At 43.9% G+C, this 22460-nt stretch overlaps 1 protein-coding gene across 2 annotated transcripts in view; it reads right to left on the reverse strand.

Annotated features, from left to right (window-relative positions):
• LOC122815922 (RNA helicase Mov10l1-like) overlaps positions 1 to 22460 on the reverse strand; it is a 673308-nt gene that overhangs the window by 409435 nt on the left and 241413 nt on the right. The window contains exon 3 of one of the 2 annotated variants that reach the window (XM_044088784.1): positions 8007 to 8156. The exons of the other annotated variant lie outside the window; for it this stretch is intronic. Within the exon in view, the coding sequence (XP_043944719.1) occupies positions 8007 to 8156 (150 nt within the window). The remainder of the gene's footprint in view (positions 1 to 8006; positions 8157 to 22460) is intronic. 2 annotated transcript variants of the gene reach the window in all.

A 22460-nucleotide genomic window follows, 5' to 3' on the forward strand; every position in this document is an offset into this window, starting at 1 on the left:
TTCTTTATGTGAAGTTGTCCTATCTCACCTTCATTCTTTACTGATGGGACAGCGTCCCTAGCTCCATTAACCCTGGGTGGCTCATAGGAGTACATTCTTCAATACAGTGGACACAAAGAAAGCCCTGTCCCTGGAGGCCATATCTACTTTCTAATGAGTGATGAAGGTATGAGGTGTTGCCCAAGTTGCTGCTGCACAAATGGTATCTGCAGGTACTTTGGCCTGAAAAGCTGAAGTAGCAGCAATGGCTCTAGTTGAATGAGCCTTTAATCTCCCTGGTAGTTTCCTATTTGCTGAATTACAGGTAAAAGAAATACAATCTGACAGCCATCAGGACACGGTGGTCTCTGCTACTGCTGTACCCTGTTTAGTACAGTCTGAAAGCCATCTGGACACGGTGGTCTCTGCTACTGCTGTACCCTGTTTAGTACAGTCTGATAGCCATATGGACAAGGTGGTCTCTGCTACTGCTGTACCCTGTTTAGCATCTGAAAATGAAACAAAGGTGATCATATTTTCTGAATTCTTTTGTTCTATGTAAATGGAAATGTAACTGTCTGTGGACATCAAGTTGGTGTAGCATGTACTCTGCCTTACTGCGATACTTGGGGAAAAAAAGAAAGGCAATTCTATGGTCTGATTTAGATTGGATTCCTAACAGACTTTAGGTAAAAAGGTTGGGTTTGTTCGCAGGGAAACTCTGTCATTGTGAAACAAGAGGTATGGGGGTTTGATTGAAAATACTTGCAGTTCTGACACTTTCTAGCTGAAGTAATGGCCACTAAAAAGACAGTTTTCCAAGCTAAGAATTTTAAATCGCATGAAGATGCAGGTTCAAAAGGTGGAAGAATTATCCTGGATAGGACAAAGTTGAGGTTCCAGGGTGGAAATGGAGATTTTATTGGTGGCCTTAAAAGACAAGTGCCCTTAAGAAAAGCTTTACACAACCTATGTGACAATGTTTGGTCTATTTTCGCTTAGATGAAAATTTGATATTGCTAATTGTACCCTGATGGTAGCAGCTGCAGCACCTTCTTCAAAAAGCTTTGTTAGAAATTCTAAAATAGTAGAAAGGGGTGCAGAATATGAGTAGTTTCTTGCCTAATGCCCAACTAGAAAGCCTTTTCCATTTGCTAGGATACAGTCTTCTTGTTGATGTCTTAGGAGAAGATATCAAGATATCGTGTGGCAGATGAAAGATTTTCTAACCTGGCTATGTTTGGAACCACAGCAGCCAAGCTGTCAACTTGAGGGTCTGTAGAGACGGATGATGAACTCCTGAAGAATGGATCAGATCATCTGGTACTGGGTCCAGGATCCAAGTTTCCTCCTGAAGATGAGGTTGTAGGAAGGAGAACCAGATTTGACGAGGCCAATAAGGGGATATTAGAATTAAGGTCCTTCCTAATGTGCTGGCTTTCTGTATGACTTTGGGCATTAATGGGAAGGGAGGAAAGGCATATAGAAGTCCCGGGGGCCAATCGTTTATCAGTGCATCCCTCAGGGACTTCCCCGGAGGGGGAATGAGGGCAAAGTATTTGCTGCATTTTGTGTTTGTGGTCGTGGCAAAAAGATTCCAGCAAGGCTGGCCCCATTTTCAGAAAATACTTTCCCCTCTCTCTTGTTTGAGGGACCACTCAATGAGGCATCAGTATTTCCCTGCTGAGTTTGTCCGCAAACACGATGGATCTTCCTGGGATGTGCATTGCTACTAGAAAGCGTTGGGAGGAAATTGCTCACTGCTAAAGTCTGAAAGGCTCTTGACAAAGGGGGTATTGACTTGGTTCTTCCTTGTTTATGTACCATACTACTCACATACTATTTGAATTGGAATTGTTCCTACTGGTAGAGAGTCTTTATTGCCTGCAACGCTACGAGCACTGCTCTCATCTCCAGAACATTAATGTGCAAGTGAACCTCTTGTTCTTGCCACGTGCCTTGGGCTGTTCTCCCCAGATAATGCCCCCATCTGGGAAGCGTCTGTGCTCAATGTGGCTAGCGGAGCTGGGGGAACAAAGGGTTTGCCTATTGTCACCTGGTCTGATTGAAGCCACCAAAGTAGATCTTTTTAGCAAGCCAGAGTCAGAATAATTTTGTGAAACACCAGAAGCATCTGCATTGACCACTGTGCAAAAAGAAGCCACTGGAGAATCCTCATATACATGCGTGCCAGAGGAAGAAGTTTTATCATCATTTTGACCGTGTTTAATTCTGTTCCTATAAAAATGGTATATTGAGATGGCAATAAGGCAGATTTTTCATAGCTGACCGTAATCCCTAACTGTGCAAATAGTTTTAGGGTTCTGTCCCTTGCTTCGATGAGTAGTTGCTTGGTGGTGGTGGTTAGGAGCCAGTCATCCAGGTATGGAAACGCCCGAAATCCTAGTCACCTCAAGTGAGCCGTGACTACTGCTATGCATTTGGTGAACACTCTGGAGGCTCTAGTGAGGCCAAAGGGCACAGCACAAAATTGAAAGTGACTGGCTCCCAGCCGAAAGCGCAGGTGACTTCTGGATGGCCTGTCCATTTTTATGTGGTAGTACGCATCCTGAAGGTCTATCGAGCACATCCAATTGTCTTTCCCTAGAAAGGGAAGTATTGACTGCAATGTGACCATCCGAAACTTTGTCTTTTTTACTGACTTGTTTAGTCTGCTGAGATCTAATATGAGTCTCCAGTCCCCTGTCTTTTCTGGAGCTAAAAATAATCTTGAGTAAGTTCTGGATCCTATTTGGTCTGCAGGGACTGACTGGATGACTTTCTAGCAACTTTTGAATTTCTATAGTTGCTTGATCCCACTGATTGGGTGGAACATCTGGGATTCAGAGGTGGCATTGAAAAGAGGACAGAGTAACCTCTGGATATGATTCTTTGTACTCATCTGTCTTTGTAATTTTTAGACAGGCAACTGAGTACAAAGATAAGCATCCCCCGACTGCCTCCAGAGAGGGACAGATGGGGCCTCTTTTCAGGAGTGCTGACAAGGCTTCCTGAAAAAAAGATTTGCCGTCACCTTGGTTCTTCAGACCCCCTCTGCTGCACTGTTGGCGTCTTCCGTTATTACCTCCTCCTCTGCCCTTGAAGGAGGATTCGCCACGTGTCAGGAAAGACTTTCTAGGATTTCTGGAATCATATCTCCCCCCCCCTTTTGACCCTTGGGATAGGGTCTGGAAGGGGTGGAAAAACATACTCCCACAGCAGAGAGAGCCTTTCACTCGCATTCACACTTGATTAAGGTCTCTTACTTTAGGCCCAAAAAGGGACGAGCCATCAAAAGGGGTGTTTATAAAGAATGACAAAGGGTTCCATGAAATTACATAGGCGCATTCAGGAGTGTCTTTTAAGGGCAATTCCTGAACTCGCTGACCTACTCACTCCATTGGCTGCATAAGAGATTAGCCTCACGGACGAGTTCACAAGGGAATTAAGGATGGAGAGTTGAGATGACACTTTCTCTGATGTCCCCTCAGCTACTGAACCCTGCAGAGCATCTCCAAGCTCTTTTAAGAGATCTCCCTGTAACCTAGTAAAGTGGGTTAAATAGTTCAGGGACCTGAGAGTAAAGGCCACTGATGAAAACATGCACTTTCCATACCTGTCCATTGTGCGCGAATCCTTATTAGGAGGATGAAGAGATGAGGACATTTCCAATAACTCCTTTTTAGTGGCCACCGCCACCACCACAGCATCTACCGGAACGCATTTTGTTAAAAATGTCTTGTCTTCTGGGCTGGTGATAAATTTATTAGGTCTCCTGGGGACAGGCTCCACTGTATCTGGAGACTCGCACGCCTTTCAACAAACCAATTCCATGAGTTCGTCAAAAGGCGGAGACACCCGGGAGGAGGAGGATCGAGATCCAAAAGCTTTCAGGTACACGGACTCCTCATCAGTAGGGTTGATGGGCTTCCAGTTGCCTCTCTGTTTTAGGATCTCTAGGATGTCTGCTAAAGAGACATCCTCAGAGGGCGACCTTGGGGACCCTTCTGATTTGAGGTCAGTGTCAGATGTAATTGACTCCTGGGGGGAGTCCAAGTGCTTCATCTTGCATGTTTTCTTTGGAGGATCTTCCTCAGAAGCATATTCTGGATTGATCTCAGAAGATAAGGGTCCACCCACTGGGGTTTCCTAAAGCTCTTGAGCTGTATGCTTGGCTGAGACAGACACTGGAGTTCTAAAGGATGGAATAGGAGTAACAGAATGTGAAGCTGACTCTGAGGACAGGGCTCTCCTCATAGCCTCAAAGGCCTCACCCCCATGGAACAAAGGAGGTTCCAGCTGCAAGGAACCAAGAAACACTCCCAGCACCACAGGAGCAGGCTCTGAGGCAGAGATAGAAGCCGAGCTCACATGAGCAAAGGCTCCGAGATGAAGAGTCTGATCCAAAAAAAGATGGTCTCCACTCATCCCCCAGGAGCCGACTGGTAAGTGTCGGCTCCCAGACTCCTCAGACGGCACCAAGGAAGTCAGAGCATTTGGAGCCAAAGATCCAGCGGCAGGTCTCAGCTCCGATGATACTATCACCACTGGTTCCACCCTTTTCGGCTCCAAAACCACGGGTCGGGTCAGATCGGAGGAATCAAGATAGATGGAGCAGATACAGTCGGTTCTGAAGCCCTGAGGGTCGGTTCCGATAAAAGTTTGGCCAACGCCAGTGTCTTCAGTAGTCTGAACCACGCAATCCATATCAAAGACTGAGAGGCTCCTAGAGGATCTGGACGATGGAGTCAGGGAAGCTGACATTTGTAGGATTGGTGAACGCAAGGTAGGAGATGCCAGCTCCACTGCCGGGGACCGGCTCCGTACTGATAAAACCAACGGCTCCAAAACCATTGGAGCAGAGGTTATAGATTTGTCTGGTGCAATTTCTTTCAAAGCTGTCGTAGACATTCTCAGTGTCTTTTTTGCTGGTTCCATCTCCTCCGAAGTAGAGGATCTCTTGGAGGATATTGATTGATCAGAAGAAGGTGACATGGCTTTTTCTTTGGAGCTTTGACCTTTTTCTAAGGCTTCAGTGAAACTTGTTTTAATGAGTCCCTTCAAAATCAACTTATTTTTCCTCTCATGAAGGATTGTTGCACTAAATGAATGACATATAGCACAAGAGTCCTGTAGATGAAAGACACCCAAGCAGTACACGCACACTATGTCCATCCGTTAAGGACATCTTTTGCCCACACTTGGGGCATTTCTTAAAGCCTGAAGGTTTTGATTCTTTTGTCTGTTTAGCTGACATTATAAAGAAATAATCAGTCCTAAAACCTCTCTAATTTAAACAAGGTTATCAATAAGGGTAAACTATTTAAACACCAATATCAGATAGGAAAAACCACAACAACCAATTTTAAGAGCAGTCTGAGGTATTAACAAGATACATCTAAATTTCTAAGTAGAAGGAGCCCTCTAAATAAAAACAGGGCTATCCTCAAAAACTACTATCTACATAATAGTTTTAACACTGCACACTTACCTAAATATTAACAAACTCTTCTAAGAAAACTAGGAAGTGGGATAGGGTAAGGTAGGCCCAATAACAGACCTTAAAAATTTAAAGGGATTCTATCAAAGCTAAGAAATAAACTAGTACGATAATCTGTACAGTATTAAAACACACTATTCTAAGTTTTCTCTGGAAAATGTACAAGAAAGGTATAGAAAAAAGATTTATCACTTAGCCTGAGCCAGCTGAAAAACGCTCTTTCAGCGGCAAACGAGATCTGAGGAAGCACACTAGGGCATCATGGGATAGGGAATTGGCCTCGAGCTAGAGACCTTGGGCTTGTAAAAATGGCAGAGTCGGAGCCGAGGATCAGCTCTAAACCAGTTAAGAATGAAGGCGACATAGGACAATTTCACATTAACAACTTCCTCTTCAAAGGAAAAAAAGGGTGATTTTTTTTCACCCTCATTTTCCTGAGCCAAAACAGATACTAAAAAAGGGTGTCAAATAAGCTGGTCCTTCATAGAATCTGCAAGCCGCTTGTGACATCTATCAGTAACTCAAAGGAAGGCAAGGCTAGAGATTTTGCAGTTTCTTGAACAAGGTTAATGCATTTCCCAGCAAAAATGCTTGGGTTTGAGAGAGAGGCAATGATGGTAACGAAGGTGCCAACATAAAGGTCATGAATGCTAGGGTCTCTCTAGGTAGTGTCAGGGATGGACGTTTGAGGAACTACGCAATAAGAAATGCATGACCCTGATGACAGAGGAACAAACAGTAATAAAGGATCTTCAGTTTTAATATCAATGTACGTGATGCCCTCAAATGCCTTTCAGACTGACTTATGACCCCTTTTTCTAGTAGGTGATGTTGAAGGTATTTCCTAAAGTCATCTGAAATGGGGGCTTGGGATGTTTTTCCCTTTTTGGATGCAGTGCATTAAATATCGTTTCCATTATGCTGTACAATCCTTTCTTCTGGCACATCCTCTATTTTTGAAATGGTGATCTCAGGATGCAATTTTTTCTTTTTTGTGTAACTTTGTAAGCTTTACTAATTTGAGCTCTTTTTTCCAAGTATGACTGTAATGGCTTAAGCCCTCAGATTACATTTTTACAATGTTCACAAACTTCTTTAGGTGCAGCTGAACTACAAAAACAAATATTCAAAGACTTTGAAAGAAATATTACTTTCAAAGAAAAAGTGAGTGATTTCAGATCTTAATGTAGAGAAGTATCCTTTTAATCAGATCATAATGCAGAGAAGTATCCTTTTAATCAGATCATAATGTAGAGGAGTATCCTTTTAATCAGATCATAATGCAGAGAAGTATCCTTTTAATCAGATCATAATGTAGAGGAGTATCCTTTTAATCAGATCATAATGCAGAGAAGTATCCTTTTAATCAGATCATAATGTAGAGGAGTATCCTTTTAATCAGATCATAATGTAGAGGAGTATCCTTTTAATCAGATCATAATGCAGAGAAGTATCCTTTTAATCAGATCATAATGTAGAGAAGTATCCTTTTAATCAGATCATAATGTAGAGGAGTATCCTTTTAATCAGATCATAATGTAGAGAAGTATCCTTTTAATCAGATCATAATGCAGAGAAGCATCCTTTTAATCAGATCATAATGTAGAGAAGTATCCTTTTAATCAGATCATAATGTTGAGGAGTATCCTTTTAAGGAAAATAAGGAAATTATGCGAAACAAGACATTCACACAGCAGAAAATATAGCTAGGCTGCTAAAGATTTTGAAATGATAAATGCTTGAAGAGCAAATCAATGCTGCTTGTATCAAAAGTACAAACCATCACAGATCAGTTAAGACTCGTAGAAGACCAACTCTGGTTTACATAAATGGAACATATATGGGAATGACATTTTTGCTGGTGAGTAACTCAAATGTTATTTCCTGCTACAGTGAACATGCCCCAAATTAAGAGTTGATATTTTGCCTAATTCTCCCAAGAAAATAAAATGCTCTGCTTTCCATTCCAAATACCAAACATTAGGGAAGTGACTAATGGACAGGATCCCAATGGTCTGCTAGAAACATGAATGCAGTCGCTACAAAACTAGAATCCCAGCTCTGGCAGCCCATATCTTACCATAAATGCTACAGAAGAAAATATTAAAACTCTAACGGGGTGGGAGGTTGGCATAATGGTTATGGTGCTTACCTTAGAAACACAAGGTGCAGGGTTTGATTCTGACATGGGCTAATTGGCTAGGCTTAAAAATGGCCCATAAGGGCAGTTTATCCTAGTACTAACCTATGAACTGTTTTTCTCTCCTAGTGCATTTCAAACTTTCTGATCATTCCCTAGTGTATTACTACCCATTAGCTAGGAAAAACAAGAGTTGAACTGCAAATTACTAGTAAATTTAAATCACAATTTGCTGCCTGACATTTGTTGTAAAACTATAAAGAATTTTAGACTTTTCTTCTGTAAAAGACTAGCAGAAATACAAGGTACAGTTGTATGATTCATGAAGTACATCAGATAACATAATTCAGGATATCACTTTGTTGAAAGTTCATAAAAGATCAAAACCTGCTTGCGATATGGAGTAATGACCCCAATGTCTGCCACAGATACGGGATGTACAGCATGTCTGACAAGAAGACAACAATACCGCATCACTTGTACTGCCTCGGAAGGATTAAACCATGATGGACTGCTTCCTTCACGCATTTCATTCCCCTAGAAAGAAACAATAACTGATAGGATGCATGTAGTATATAAAAACGAACACCAAACATCCTCCTCAGAAAATGTTTCTGAAAACATCACAGCATTGAAATTACAGCCCTAATTTCAATGGAAAAATAATTCAATGTTTGTTTAATATATGAATAAAAGAAATGTAATTTGATTACTGCCTTATCCCATGTCTATCAATAATGCAGAGGTTTATACTACTCTGTTAAGAAAAATGTGCATCAGCTTTCTCAGCTGTAACATAAGGAGATAAAATTCCATTTTGCTCTGTAAGGCTGGAAAAAATACTTTAATTCATGATTACCAGTTTCATATAATACATGCCTCTTCTGTTTACATCTTACATGTGCTTTCACCACCATGACTAAGCATGGATTCCTAAACACTACAAAATAATGTCAATGTTTTGATTTACTCTGGTAGTGTGCTCCTGATAATATTCATCATTGTATGATGTACTCAGCTCAACCAAAAAGACTTCATCTTGTCTTCACAGTTTGCTCATAAAACACCTGGGTTATAGCTGTCTTTACCAAACCCTGTGAAAGTCCACACTGCTAGGGCAATAGCTGGAGCCAGCGCACACTTCCACAGGATCTCTCTCCATAGCCCACACTGCTGGGGCAACAGATGGAGCCAGTGCACCCTTCCACGGAGTCTCTCTCCACAAACTCTGCTACACTTTGCATTAGCATCTATACTTTAACTTAACACTGTTCTGCAGACTCAGCCTCTTAAATGAAAGGCAGACCTTCATGTTATGTTATCCTAAATCTGTCAAATGCCACTTCTCATTTCAGGCAACACTGCTCTGTAGTCATGCACAGGTGAATATCCATGGGATTCCAGTTAATGTAAGACAGGGTTCTCATAGAGAACCTTCATAAGTCCAGATCTTCACTACAGCCCCATGGCAGAAAGGGAATAAAACCCTGAATGTATCCCAAATTTTCCACTTTCAACTAGAGAGATGGGCTCTAGAAGGACGGAATGGCAGAACACTGGCTCATCCATCCTGGGAGGAAGTATGCAGCTTGGCTCACTGCATTGGTGACAACTGCAAGAATGCAGGTCAGACCTCTCAACCTCTCAGCGCAAGAAATCTGGACAAAGCCAGAAATAATGGGGGGACAAAGGCCCATATTTAGGGACAGATTTTAAATATTGCTCCTTATAAACTTAGAAAGCTGCTAAACTGACAGATTTTCCATTATTATACAAGTATTCTGAAGGATATGAAGTCTGAAACTCAACTGTATGAAATTTTATTTATTTTATTTTATTTTACATTTGTTAACCGGGATGGTCCGACTGGATACATGTACTTTTTCAGCGGAGGCCCGGGGAGAAAAGCTCCAACAGAGTTACATTGATAATTAGGTACAGTAAATGAGCTGAAAGAACTTAACAAAAACATAGGCTATTTACATACAAGTACAAGACTGCCATTACTATTTCTGAGATTACTACAAATGTAACATTAATAACATATTAGCAAGGACGGTAGGCAGTATAATGACAGAGTTAGACAGGATACATATTTCTTTATCACAGTATACAAAGTACTTATCTTAGCTAGTTGTTTATGTTTTAGTTAATGGCACAGAGCTAGTCTGGGTTTGAGCAAGGACATAGCCAGTGTGACTTGAAGTAGAGTTTTAGGCTATTTTTGAATTGACTTAGAGAAGTTGCAAGCGTGATGTTATTTGGGAGAGAGTTCCATATTTTACCAGTGGTGTTGGCAAACAGCGCGTCACCACCTAGGTTGAGAGATTTAGTTGTTTGGACAAGGAGTCTGTTTGCTGAGCGAAGGCAGCTTAGATTGGAGTAGGGAGTCATTAAGTTTTTTAGTGCTGGGGTATTCTCAGGTTGTTTGGATTTTGAAGGCCTCTATGAGTTGGGACTGGTGAAGAAGGTGTGGGAATTCTATCCATCCAAGCTTTTTCAGGTTAGTACAGTGGTGTGTTCTGTAGGGTAGGCCTGTAACGAACCTGGCAATGTGATTATAGCAGGATGAGAGCTTGGCCAGATCAGATTTGTTAAGGTGAATGAGGACAGGAGAGGCATATAGTAGGGTAGAGAGAAGGTGTGAACGGGCTGTGGCTGCCCTGGCATTTGGGGTAAGGGAGGCTTTAATTCTATATAGGGTCCCAAGTTTCTTGTTGACTGACTTAATGGCTTGGTTGATATGTATATCAAATCTGAGTTTATTTGTCAATGTTTACTCCGAATAACTTTGTATAGGTGCCTGGGGAGATGATGGTCCCATTATTGGATTTTATAGTGAAGTTTTCAGTCGGAGATCTATTGGTTGGGTAGAAGAGAAGTAACTTGGTTTTGTTTGGATTTAAGATCAGGAGATGGTTGGCAAGCCAGTTTTCGACTTTGGTGAAGCTATGTTGGGTGGTAGTTGTTAGATTTGCAAGAGAGGCATTGGAACATATTATAGTCGAGTCATCTGCATATTGAATGCAGGTGGCTTCAGGGATGACTGTTTGAATGTCGTTTATGAAGACTGAAAAGAGGAGAGGTCCTAATATGGAACCTTGAGGAACTCCTATGGTATTTGGTAGTAGGCAGGAGAGCTTGTTTTGCCACATTACTGCTTGTTGTCTCCCAGTGAGGTAAGCATGAAACCAGTCAAGGGCTGGAGTATCTAGATACAGGGTTTTTAAAGTATATAGAAGTAACTGATGGTTTACCATATCGAAGGCTTTCGATAGGTCCAGGAAGAGAGTGGAGGATATTTTTTTATTATTCCGGTTAAGATTAAATAAATAATAAATTATTTATTTATTTTTATTTTACATTTGTTGACCGGGATAGTCCGACTGGATATATATCCATTTTCAGCAGAGGCCCGGGGAGAAAAGCTCCACATACCAAAAAAGAGACAGTACATACATCACTGAGGGATAAACTCAGGCAGACATGTTTAGGAAAACATAGACAAAGAATACAGGCAGATAATATACATTACATCTGATTGGCAAAGATGTATCAGAAAATGTGAACACAGAATACAATCAGATCTCATAATTCACAATGCTTAGACATTCAAATGCTATGAGACATAGATACTTGGCTAAACAGTAGGTTGGGTAGCAAGACATGTATTAGTGAAGTTGTTAGTCAGATTTAGAACAAGAGCATAGCCAATGAGATGTGAGGTATTTTTTGAGTTCTCTTTTAAATAGGGGTAGTGAGGTTTCCTTGGTAATCGTAGTAGGGAATAGATTCCAGATTTTACCGGTTGAGTTGGCAAATATAGCATCGCCTGCAGAGCTGTTGGATTTTTCGGTCAGTATCATTAGTTTATCAACTGAGCGTAATGGCCTGGGGGCACTATAAGGGGTGAGAATATTTTTGAGGGTAGGGGTGTTATCAGGTTGATGTAGTATTTTATGCGCTACTATAAGCTGGTTGAACTGTAGAAGGGTAGGAATACTCTAGCCATCCCAGTGCTTTGAGGTTCTGGCAATGGTAGGTCCTAAAATTGACTTCAATCCTCAATAAACTGCCAGAAAATCACAAATTTTATGAGGAACAGTCCAAAAATAAGAGGCAAAAATCTGGACATTCCTCGAAAATCTGGACAGTTGAGAGCTATGATGCAGGTGTACTGTTACAGTGTGAAATATGCAGTGTATCCACATTGCAAGTAGTACGCTGCTTGGTTAGGTCTTCGTGCAACTGCAGATGCACATATGCACCTTCCAATTCAGCTACAGCAGAGCTCACAGGCCACCAAATGGGTAAGGATAGAACAGTCTGCAGGGTCTAACATCAGACTCACGTCCAAGAGAGAGAATGAATGGGTCACACGGCTCTCGCTCCAATGGAGGAATGAATGGGTCCAACTGGAAACAGGAAAGGCGAATCCTTCAGACACAGAAAAAAAATCTTCATCTTCACAGATAGATTACAGTAAGAAGGCTCTTTACCCAACCCCTCCCCCCTAGTGGGATGATACCTTTGACTGTAGTCAATTCCTATTTTTGTTTACTTCCTGCCAACATTAAAACTGGGGCAAAGATTAAAAATGGAGAGAACTTCTGGTTCTACTCCATATCAAATGGGAGAGGCAGTTATGAATACTTTATTGTTCCACCTGCAGGAAGCAAGGTGTTCTGGGATGCTCTCTCACTGATACAGTAGCTCTATGACAGGACCTTCCTCCTTAACAGGGGTATTGCTTAGATATGTATGCCTTTGTCAACAATCACAATTTGGCATTTTTTTTATATGATCTAGCATTTGAAGTCATCTCTGCACCTCTGCCAATCCATCCTGTGATGTAATGCACTGGCAACATACGTGTACATTTCCTATGAGGTCACATGCACATCTTCATTTCACTAGTGAGCACCTTCCAGCAAATCCAGAAATAACAATGAAGACACAGCGCTATCATTCGCCTCATACCTACAGTGCTTAAAAGTTACCCATAATTCAAATTCACTAACTGCTGACACAGACAGAAGTAATGAAACAGGCATCATTAGTCCTCAGCTACAGCACTGCCTTCTAATTACTGCATTCTTCACAAGTTAAAGATCGGCATCAGCAGCAAATAAGGTTTACCACTTCTGCACTGCTTGTCTGAAACTATCATTACTTACTTTGTCCATGGTGGATATAATCTTAAAAGTTGCTAAAGAAACCTTTTACGTTATGAAATAAATGACCGGGTGAACTTTAATTACAAAAAAAAAAAAAAATTATGCACTTACCATAATGATAGATACGTGTTGTCTTTTCATCAGGTTCAGTCTGTGTGCTGTCTGATCCAGCTGGATCCAATCTCGGTGGCCTATACCAAAACTTTGAATCAGAGAGCTCCAACTCCTCCCCTACCCAAAAATCCCCTGTTCTACCTGTACTACCTCAGATCGAGTTTCCTGACTGACTATAAAAAGTCAGTGTGTGTATATCTATTAAGCCCCACGTTTTCTGCTTGTCCGCATGTTGCGCAGCACTGCCGCTCGGTTGTGCACCATAGCCGGACAGATACTTTCAACAGTTTTTCTCTTAGATACAGCTGTAGTACATTAGTGTAGTCCTTATCTTTATAGTACATCTCCGGTCTAAGATGTATTGCTAGTGAGTTGTGACCTATTAAACCACCAGCCAAAAATCCCATCAGAAGCACCCATCTACAAAAGCACCTTCTAGTTCAGTCTTAAAAGCAGCCCCATTGTGATAACAGTTCTTCAAACCTAGCATTATGGACAGTTGGATTACCCCTGTTTTTCCTGCCAGCCTTGACTTATTTATCTACAGCAAGAATCTTGAATCCCTGCGCTCTAGCACTTGAAACAGTAACATTGTAGAGGCTGTCAACTCATCCACCACTACTCATGCACATAGTACCACTACTTAAACACCCAGTATGCATCCAACACATAAATCAACATATGTGAAACACCAAAGACCTCCAAAACACAAGACTGCTACAACTAACAGTTCCCACAACACCCAAGACACAGCAACACCAGTGTCTCACCTACCAAGCCCTTAAGGTGCAACATTCAAACTAAATTTTCTTGTCACTGGAAACTCCATACTGACACACACAACATATCTTACTCACCAGGTTAGATAAGGAGAAAGTCATGGTCAGATGGCTGTTCGGTGCCAGGATTCTTCAGATCACACATGCACTCAGGTCCCTAGGCAACTATCACCATTATGACTCTGTCATAGCTCATGTTGGAGTGAACGACCCGAGACGTACATCATTGGACTACATGAAGAGAGACATGACCGAGCTCTAAGTATGTGTCCCAGGCAGGTAAGTCCCTAGCCTTGAGCAGCATATTATCCTCACCTAAAAAAGCCACAGTATAAACAAAAAATGATAGATTTCAATAACTGGCTTAGTTTTTGGCATCATTCCAAGAGGATCCAGTTTCTGCCAGCCTGTGATGACATGGTTGACAAACCTCACTGCTTTGCCAGAGGTGGTTTTACATCTGGCACCACTAGGCTTTTGGCTGCTGACAAAGGCTATTGCCTTCCCCACAGTGCCTTTTTTAGGGAAGGTCTCAAAAATAAAACCGCCAATGTGAAATTTGCCCATAATAAAATAAGGATTATGCTGCTAAACGTTAGCAGTTTAAACTAAAAACTGCACACCCTGAAAGCACTCCTACTACTGGAGGATGTAGATGTCTGTGCAGTCACAGAAACCTGGTTTAAGGCCTCAAAGTACCCTGGCCTTGCTACAATGCTTTCCATACCTTCAAACCACAAAACGAACATGTGAGAACCAAAAGAGGTGGTGTTTCGATCGATATTAGACAATCTTACCTCCCAACTAGTTAGACTGGACAACTCCATGGAGTTACTCCAAGTTCAGATTACTGTGGGTAAGACTACCATTCATCGTTAGTTATAGGTCCTCCTCCATGGATCATGATGTGCACGAGGCTTACTCGACTGAACTGGAGTCAACCCAAATATTGCCGAACACTCTGGTCATGGAGGATTTCAATTATCCCACCATCAAATGGGAAACCTACTCTAGCCCTACCTCACTAACGCAAAAGTTCCTTTATTTGGTAACTCAAATGACCTGGAACAAATTGTTCAAATCCCAACAAGAGGAACAAACTCACAAGATGTGGTCCTCAATAACATGACAAACAGATGCACCACCATGACTGTCGGGCTCTCATTAGTTAAATCTGACCACAGATGAGTTGCTTTTGAACTGATATTAACAACTCATAACAGATTAAGTCAGACTAAAAAACTTCACTAAGGCAAACTATACACACCTAGGTAAAGGTATAAAAGCTTTCTAGGCCCCACCCCCAGCTGAAAGTGGTAACTACACCAAAGCCCTGTACAATCACTTGTACAACTGTATAGACTAGGCCGTTCCAGACAGAATTAAAGCCAGAGCCCCAAATAAAAACAAGCCGCCCTGGTGGACATCCAGTATCAACAAACTTTACAACAAACGCAAAAAGCTGATGATTAGGAAAACTTAGGTGAGGCCCCAACAATGGGAAAAGCATACTCCTCAGCCTCAACAGCCAAATAAGACAACATGTCAAATCCTCTAAGGGTAACTTTGAGAAAAACTTAGCAATCACAGCCAAGGATAACCATAAGGACTTTCACAGCTACATACACATCTTAAAAGGTAGGACCCAAGCATGTGCCTAACTAGTGACTAACGGTATTGCACACTGATCCTGCAGAGATAGCAAACCTGCTGGCGGACAGATCTGGTGAAAAGTTCACTCCCTTATCCCCTCCAAACTATCACAAACCTTGCCCCCAACTTCCCCCACCCTACATATCTGAAGAGTAGGGCATTAAAGCATTGTCTAAGGCAAAAAAAACACATCCTCTGTGGGTCCAGACAGCATCCCAGGCTGTCTTCTAAACAAACTAAAAAATGAACTAGCATCACCATTAAGTACTCCATCCAATCACAGCCTAACCACAGGCTATTTTCCTGCAGAATGGAGAACAGCAACAGATATTCCCCTACATAAAGGTGGTTTAGCAACAGACCTGGGGAATTACAGACCCATAAGTCTGACCAGCCTCATCTGTAAGGCCATAGAATGTATCATTATGGATCTCAGACACAGGAGACCTCTGAACCCTGGATCCAACCCAATTTGGGTTCCCAAGGGCAGATTCTGCCTATCAGACCTGGCAGAATTTCTTCAAAAATGTGACCCGGCCCATTGATGTGGGTAAATCTGTGCACACAGCATACCTTTACTTGGCAAGGCCTTCAACACAATCCCATATTCAGGCATTAATGATGAACTTAAACTGAATGTAAATCCCTCCATTGTAAGATGGGTTGCCAACTGGCTCACAAGTAAGAGTTCTGTACTTACCATAACTTGGCATCTGTGTTATCCTACTTCATCACCATAGGGTCTAGGATCAAATATCGGATCTGAGCTGGCAATATACTACAGATGGAACCAAGGCTCAAGCTCCTCCCTCTCCCATGACACCCTACTGTCCTCTGACCCCCATATCAAGTTTGCTACAATGCACCTCAAGACTACTCCCGCAAGACTGGAGGGAAACTCACAACTTCCTCACTAATCTACAAGGTAGGGGGATGGTGGGAGGGAAAATGTGATAAATGATGACGTAGGATAACACAGATGCCAAGTTACGGTAAGCACATAACTATTAATAGAGAGTTATGTACGTACCATAACTTGGCATCTGTGTTATCTTGTCTTCATCCATCACCACAGAGTCTTGGATCCGAGCCGGCCAAAATACAACAGAAGGATCCAAGGCTCTGGCTCCTTCTCCCAAAATGCCCTGCTGCTCTCAAACCCCCAGATAAAGTTTGCCACTATACTCTTGAGCTATCTCTACTGAGGCAGAAAGGAACCCACTCCAACTTCCTCCACTACAAAACCAGGAGGGAGATGGTGGGTGGAAAATGTGATTAAGACATAGGCTAACACAGATGCCAAGTTATGGTAAGTACATAACTCTATCTGATGTTATCCATGTCTTCATTCATCACCACAGAGAGTCCCCAGCTACCAAACACCCTGGAAGGCCTCAAGGAAGGGCATGCCAGAGCACAGTGGAGTCGAAAAGAAGCCCTACTCCTAGAAACTAAATCCAGTTTACAATGGTGTATGAGGGTTGACCATGTGGCAGCAGCACAGATGTCATCAACAGAAAGTCTTGCTACAAAGGCTGAAGAAGTCGCCACAGACCTAGTACAGTGGGCCCTAACACGGCCCAAAATATCCAGATGATTCAGATCATGGGCCGTAGAGACAAAGCTAGAAATCCATTTAGAAATAGTAACTTTAGAGACTGGTAGGCTCCACCTGTTCTCAGAAAAGGCCACAAAAAGCTGCTCTGATGTCCAGAAAACCTTAGTACTATGCAGGTAGAACCAAAGCTGTCTGTAAACATCCAAGGCATGAAGAATATACTCCCCTCTGTTGGAATAGTTGGGGAAAAACACTGGAAGTTGAATGCACTGATTAATGGTTGACTTGGAAGCAACCTTGGGTAAGGAGGAAGGATTTGTTCTCAGAGACCCTGTCCTTGTGAAAAGTCATAAGGAGGTGCAATGGAAACAGCTTGCAATTCTGAAACCCTCCTAGCTGAAATGATAGTGACCAGAAAGGCTGTCTTCCAAGACAAACTTGAGATTGCAGGAACTGCCAGGTTCAAAAGACCTCCTATTCAGAGACTGCAGAACCAACGTGAGGTCCCAAGGAGGCGAAGGGTCCTTAATTGGAGTACGAAGAAGGAAGGCCCCTTTCATAAACACCTTACAAAGCCGAGATGAAAAGGTGGGTTCGGAGCTCTCAATGGAAATTAGAAATCGCCACCAACTAAAGCTCAACAGTGGAAAAACTTGCTCCCTCCTGAAAAAGGGAGGACAAGAAGAACAGCATGTCAGGGATCAAGACAGAAAAAGGATCCAGATTCCTGCTTCTGGCCCTTATGGAAAACCTTTTCCATTTAACGCTGTATGGTTTCCTGGTAGAGGGCTTTTGGGAAGCCAAAATGATGCAAGCCAGGACTGTTTAATTATAACTGGAACTTGAGAAACCAAGCAGTTAGGCGAAGAGTCCGAAGGTTTGGAAGAGGGAGCCCGATGGGTGGGAAATCAGATCCTGACAAGGATCCAGTATCCATGGTGGATACCTCAGATGAGACTTGATGAAGGGGAAGCATGGTTGATGAGGCCAGAAAGGGGCAATGAGGATCAGAGATGTCCTTAAGACGTTGAGCCTCTTTTGCAAGACCTTGGGTATTAGGGGAACAAAGGGTAAGCATAGATGAGACCCAGAGGCCAATCATGGACTACAGTGTCCCTTGAGGGATCACCTTAAGGAGGAGATCATGGCAAAATATCTGCTGCATTTATGGTTGATCGGAGAGACAAAAAGGTCGCAGCACGGCTGACCCCAAAGGTCGAAAATCTGATTCATCACTAATGGATTGAGAGACCACTTGTGAGCACTCAAGATAGATCTGCTGAGCCTGTCAGCCAACATGTTGGAATCCACAGGTATGTGCATTGCAATAAGGAAGCTGCCAGAGGACAGAGCCCATTCCAGCACTCTAATGGCCTCTCTGTACAATGGGTAAGAGAGTGCTCCCCGCCTTGTATGTTGACATACCACACAACAGACATGTCTGTCTGGGATGCAACCATCCTTTGAGGAAGGCAGTCCTGGAAGGCTTGCAATAAGAGAACTGTCCTCATCTCTAGGATGTTTATATGCAACTTCGTCTCTGTTGGTGACCATGCGCCTTGAATGGTCTTCCTCCAAAAATGCCCTCCCATCCCAGCAGAGAGGTGTCCATGGTCACAGTGGCCATGGGCAGAGTAAAGAAGGCTTGCCTATAAAGTGATCCTGTGACTGAAGCCACCACTGGAAGTGATGTTTGCACACAGGAGTTAGTTTTATAGTCATGGACAGAGAATGAAGAAGAGCCGACCACTAAGGTCCACTGTAATACCCGCATGCAGTACCTTGCCAGAGGAACAACATCCGAGACCATGGAACTGAGCGCTCGAAGAATTAAAAGAACCGAGGGACAATACAGGTCCAAATTGTGTATGACCCGTTTCAGAATCAATTGAATTCTGCATGGAGGCAAAGTTGCAATCACTGACATGGAGTCCAACTTACTCCTGGGAACTCCAACTACTGACTGGGGATGAGGTTGGATTTTGCCAGGTTGACCGTTATACCCAGTTGGTGGAAGAGGGTATTGAAGATATTGAGTCATCTGAATCAGTCGATGCCTCAAAGGTGCAGTGAGCAGCCAAGTGTTGAGGTACGGGCACACCTGGAATCCCTGCAGATGAAGGTGAGCTGCTACCACTGCCATGCATTTGGTACACACTCAGGGGTGCTGTGGTGAGACTGAAGGGCAAGACTGAACTTATCATGATTGACCCCTAGCCAGAAGCGAAGATGTCTCCTGGAATGCCTGTCTATCTAGATATGATAGTAAGCTTCCTGGCAATCTACCAAGCACATCAAATTGTCCCTGCGTAACAGTGGCAGAATGGATTCAGCAGTACCCATCCGGACCCTTGACTTTTTGATGGAGACTGAGCTTGCTACCACTGCCATGCATTTGGTACACACTCTTTGAACTTCTTTGAGCTTCCTGAAAGGGAGACTGCACCTTAAAGAACCACATCATCTTGGTTCCCCATTGGGTCTTGGAGAAAGACCTCTGGGGGGCTGAAAGCTTGATTCCTACCTCAGACAGAGTCTTCCCTCCCTGCTCGCTGAGCAGGTTCCCCCATCTATTTTGGTACCAAAAAGAAATGAGTAAGTACCGGATCCTCTTTATCCTACTGGGACCTCCTGGATGGCTCTTTTTAGAAGAGGTTGAACTTCTTTGAGGGGCAACACCCTCTGACTGGGTGGAATGTCAGGGAGATAACTTCTCACTGGAGGGGTTTTGAAAAGGGAATGAAATAGTCCCTGGGAACAATATTTAATACCCACTGATTGGAAGTGATTTTTATCCAGGCTAGTGGGTGTAGGGAAATGTGATCCTGACTGCCTCCAGGGCAGACAGCCAGCAATGCTTCAGGAGCGCTGAAAGGGCTGCTCAGAGAAGGGTTCCCTGGAGCCTTATTTTTGCAGCCCCCCCCCCGCCATGAGGGAGGCAGTGTCCATTGAAACCTCTCCCCCTGCCGATGGAAGAGGATTTGTCTGGAGCTTCCTGAAAGGGAGACTGCACCTTAAAGAACCACATCATCTTTGTTCCCATTGGGTCTTGGAAAAAGACCTCTGGGGGGCTGAAAGCTTGATTCCTACCTCAGACAGAGTCTTCCCTCCCTGCTCACTGCAAATGAAGGTGCTCTTCACGGAGGTTCCACAGAGTGTGGAACCAAAGAGGGCATTAGTAAACAACGCCTTAAAGGGTTCCATGAACCCGCAAAAGCATAGCCAGGCACGTCGCCATAAGGCAATGCCTGTACCCTTCAAGATGTAGTCTCATCAGAGTTGGAGATTAGCCTTATCGAAGAATTAGCCAAAGAGGTCAGAGTTGCAAGCTTGGGAGACACCTGCTTGAAGCTCTCTGCTGGCAGTAACTCTGTAAGGGAAGTGGAGAGCTCTTGAACCAAATCCCTTTGGAGGCAGATAAAACATGATAAATAGTTGCCCTCAGCCCTAAAGGTAGCCATGGTGTACAGCCATTTCCCAAAACAGTCCATCGCTGAGACTCCCTGTTCGGGGGATGGACTGGGGAGCTCTGCTAGCTACTTCTTCATGGCAGTGGCAACCACGATGGTATAGACTGGTATGCCCTAACTACAGAATAAACAGGTCCACAAGGGGGCTAAGGAATTTATCGGTCCCCTTAGGAACAAGCTCCCCCCCATGTCCAGTTCCTTCCAGGCCCTGCTGGTGAATAGATCCACTAACTCGTCAGCAGGGGGAACACCCGGGAGGTAGACAGGCCCATCCCAAAGGCCTTCAAAAATACAGACTCCTCCAAAGATGGGGATTAGGGAGACCATTCACCCTTTTGTTTTAGAAGCTCCAGGATGTCTCCAAAGGAGACATCATCTGGCAGGGATCTGGGGGACCCATCTCCTTTCTCTATGTCCATATCTTTGGTGAGGGACTCTGCAGGGGAGTCCAAGTGCCTCCTCTTGCACTTTCTCTTATGATGAACCTCCTCTGTTGGGGGCTCCTGGGAGGACTCGGAAGAGACAACGACTCTCAAAGGGGAGGAAACCTCCTCAAGGTTCAATCAGGATGGCTGACCTGGGACAGGATAATAGGTCTCTCCAGCCAAGGTAGAGTCAGTCCAGGAGGGACCCGGAGGTGTGGGTGAGGAAACTCCAGATCTGGAGAAGGTCCTCTTTACCACCCGGAAGGCTGAGGGGCTGGAAGTGGGTCTGTTTCCCACGTCAGAGAGCAAAGCCATCCTGGATGGAAGGAACACCCCTAGAAACCATCACCGACCCCCAGATACCTGTCCGGAGCTATCAAAAGCCGAAGCGCCAAGAGGAAGGGGCCAGTCTGAAGAGATGGTACAAGACCATCCCCTGGAGCCAGTGTTGACCACTCTGGCATGGGGCTCATCCCTCTCTGCAGGAGTAGGAACAGAATAAGCCACAGACCCCAAGAGGGATGAGAAAGGAAAGATACCCGACCTTGCTGGAATCTGGCCGCAAACATCCTGATGCCTGGAATCCAAATCCAAAGGGGTTGGATGAGGAGAATAAGATGGAGGGGAAGAGGCTGTCCTGGCCAGATGAGGAGGAGAAGCCAGGAGACCCAACTCTATCTGGGCCTTAAGGAAATTCATCATCATACTGTCAATGTCTGAGAGAAGACGACTCCTGGAGAACAAAGGAGGAAGATGTGTGGGTGGACTTGGAAGGAGACCTCCCCAACTTATTGTTAGGCACCGGGAAACTGATCCGATGCAGGCTCCTCCAAGATAATGATCGGATCCGACGAACCTGTCGGATCTGAAGGCTTAGATGGCTCAGCAGCTGGATCTGGCGAACCGGTCGAATCTAGGGCTGGCCCCACCTTGGTCAGATCCAAGTGCCTCTGATCCAGAGAGGACCTGGATCCAAACAAAAGCTCCACGGCCTTCAGCTCCGAGATCTGAGGCAGACCAGGCTGGGATCGGATCCTGGGACTTGGGGTCTGACAGGCTGTGGTTTCTTGGCAGAAACAGGCAAGGCAGAAAAAGGGGTCTTCCTCTTCATGTCTGAAGAGGAAGCCTTCAAGGGGGAGATAAAGGAACCCCCTTGCACCAAGCCTTTCAGGAGAACTTGTTGCTGTGCTCCGCTAAAACCCTTGGGTTAAATGTAGCACAAAGATAGCACTCAACCACCTACAGTTGTGGAGCACCCAAGCACACTCCTCAGCGTGGGAATAAGGCATTTTCCGACCACGCGAAGAGTGCTTTTTAAAACCAGAAGGCTTATCGGACATACTACCCACTAAACTAACAAACGTAACCACAAGAGAAACCCTAATGGTTAACTATAGAAAAAGGGCACCAAAGCCCCCCCCCCCACACACACACACTCGCCCAACTAAACTAATGGTCTGAGAGACTAATGGGAGGGGGAGGATCTAGCTATAAAAAGAAAAGCAACAAAATTACCTACACTAAACACTACAACTACCAAGAGAGTGCCAACCGGAACGTGTCCACCACGAGCACAGCAAACGAGATCTGGGGGTCTGAGAGCAGCAGGGCATTATAGGAGAGGGAGGAACCAGATCCGTCTTTTATATTTTGGCATGCTCGGAT

This window comes from Protopterus annectens, chromosome 11.part0, assembly GCF_019279795.1.
Source record: "Protopterus annectens isolate FY-2018-M chromosome 11.part0, PAN1.0, whole genome shotgun sequence".
Lineage (NCBI taxonomy): Eukaryota > Metazoa > Chordata > Ceratodontiformes > Protopteridae > Protopterus > Protopterus annectens.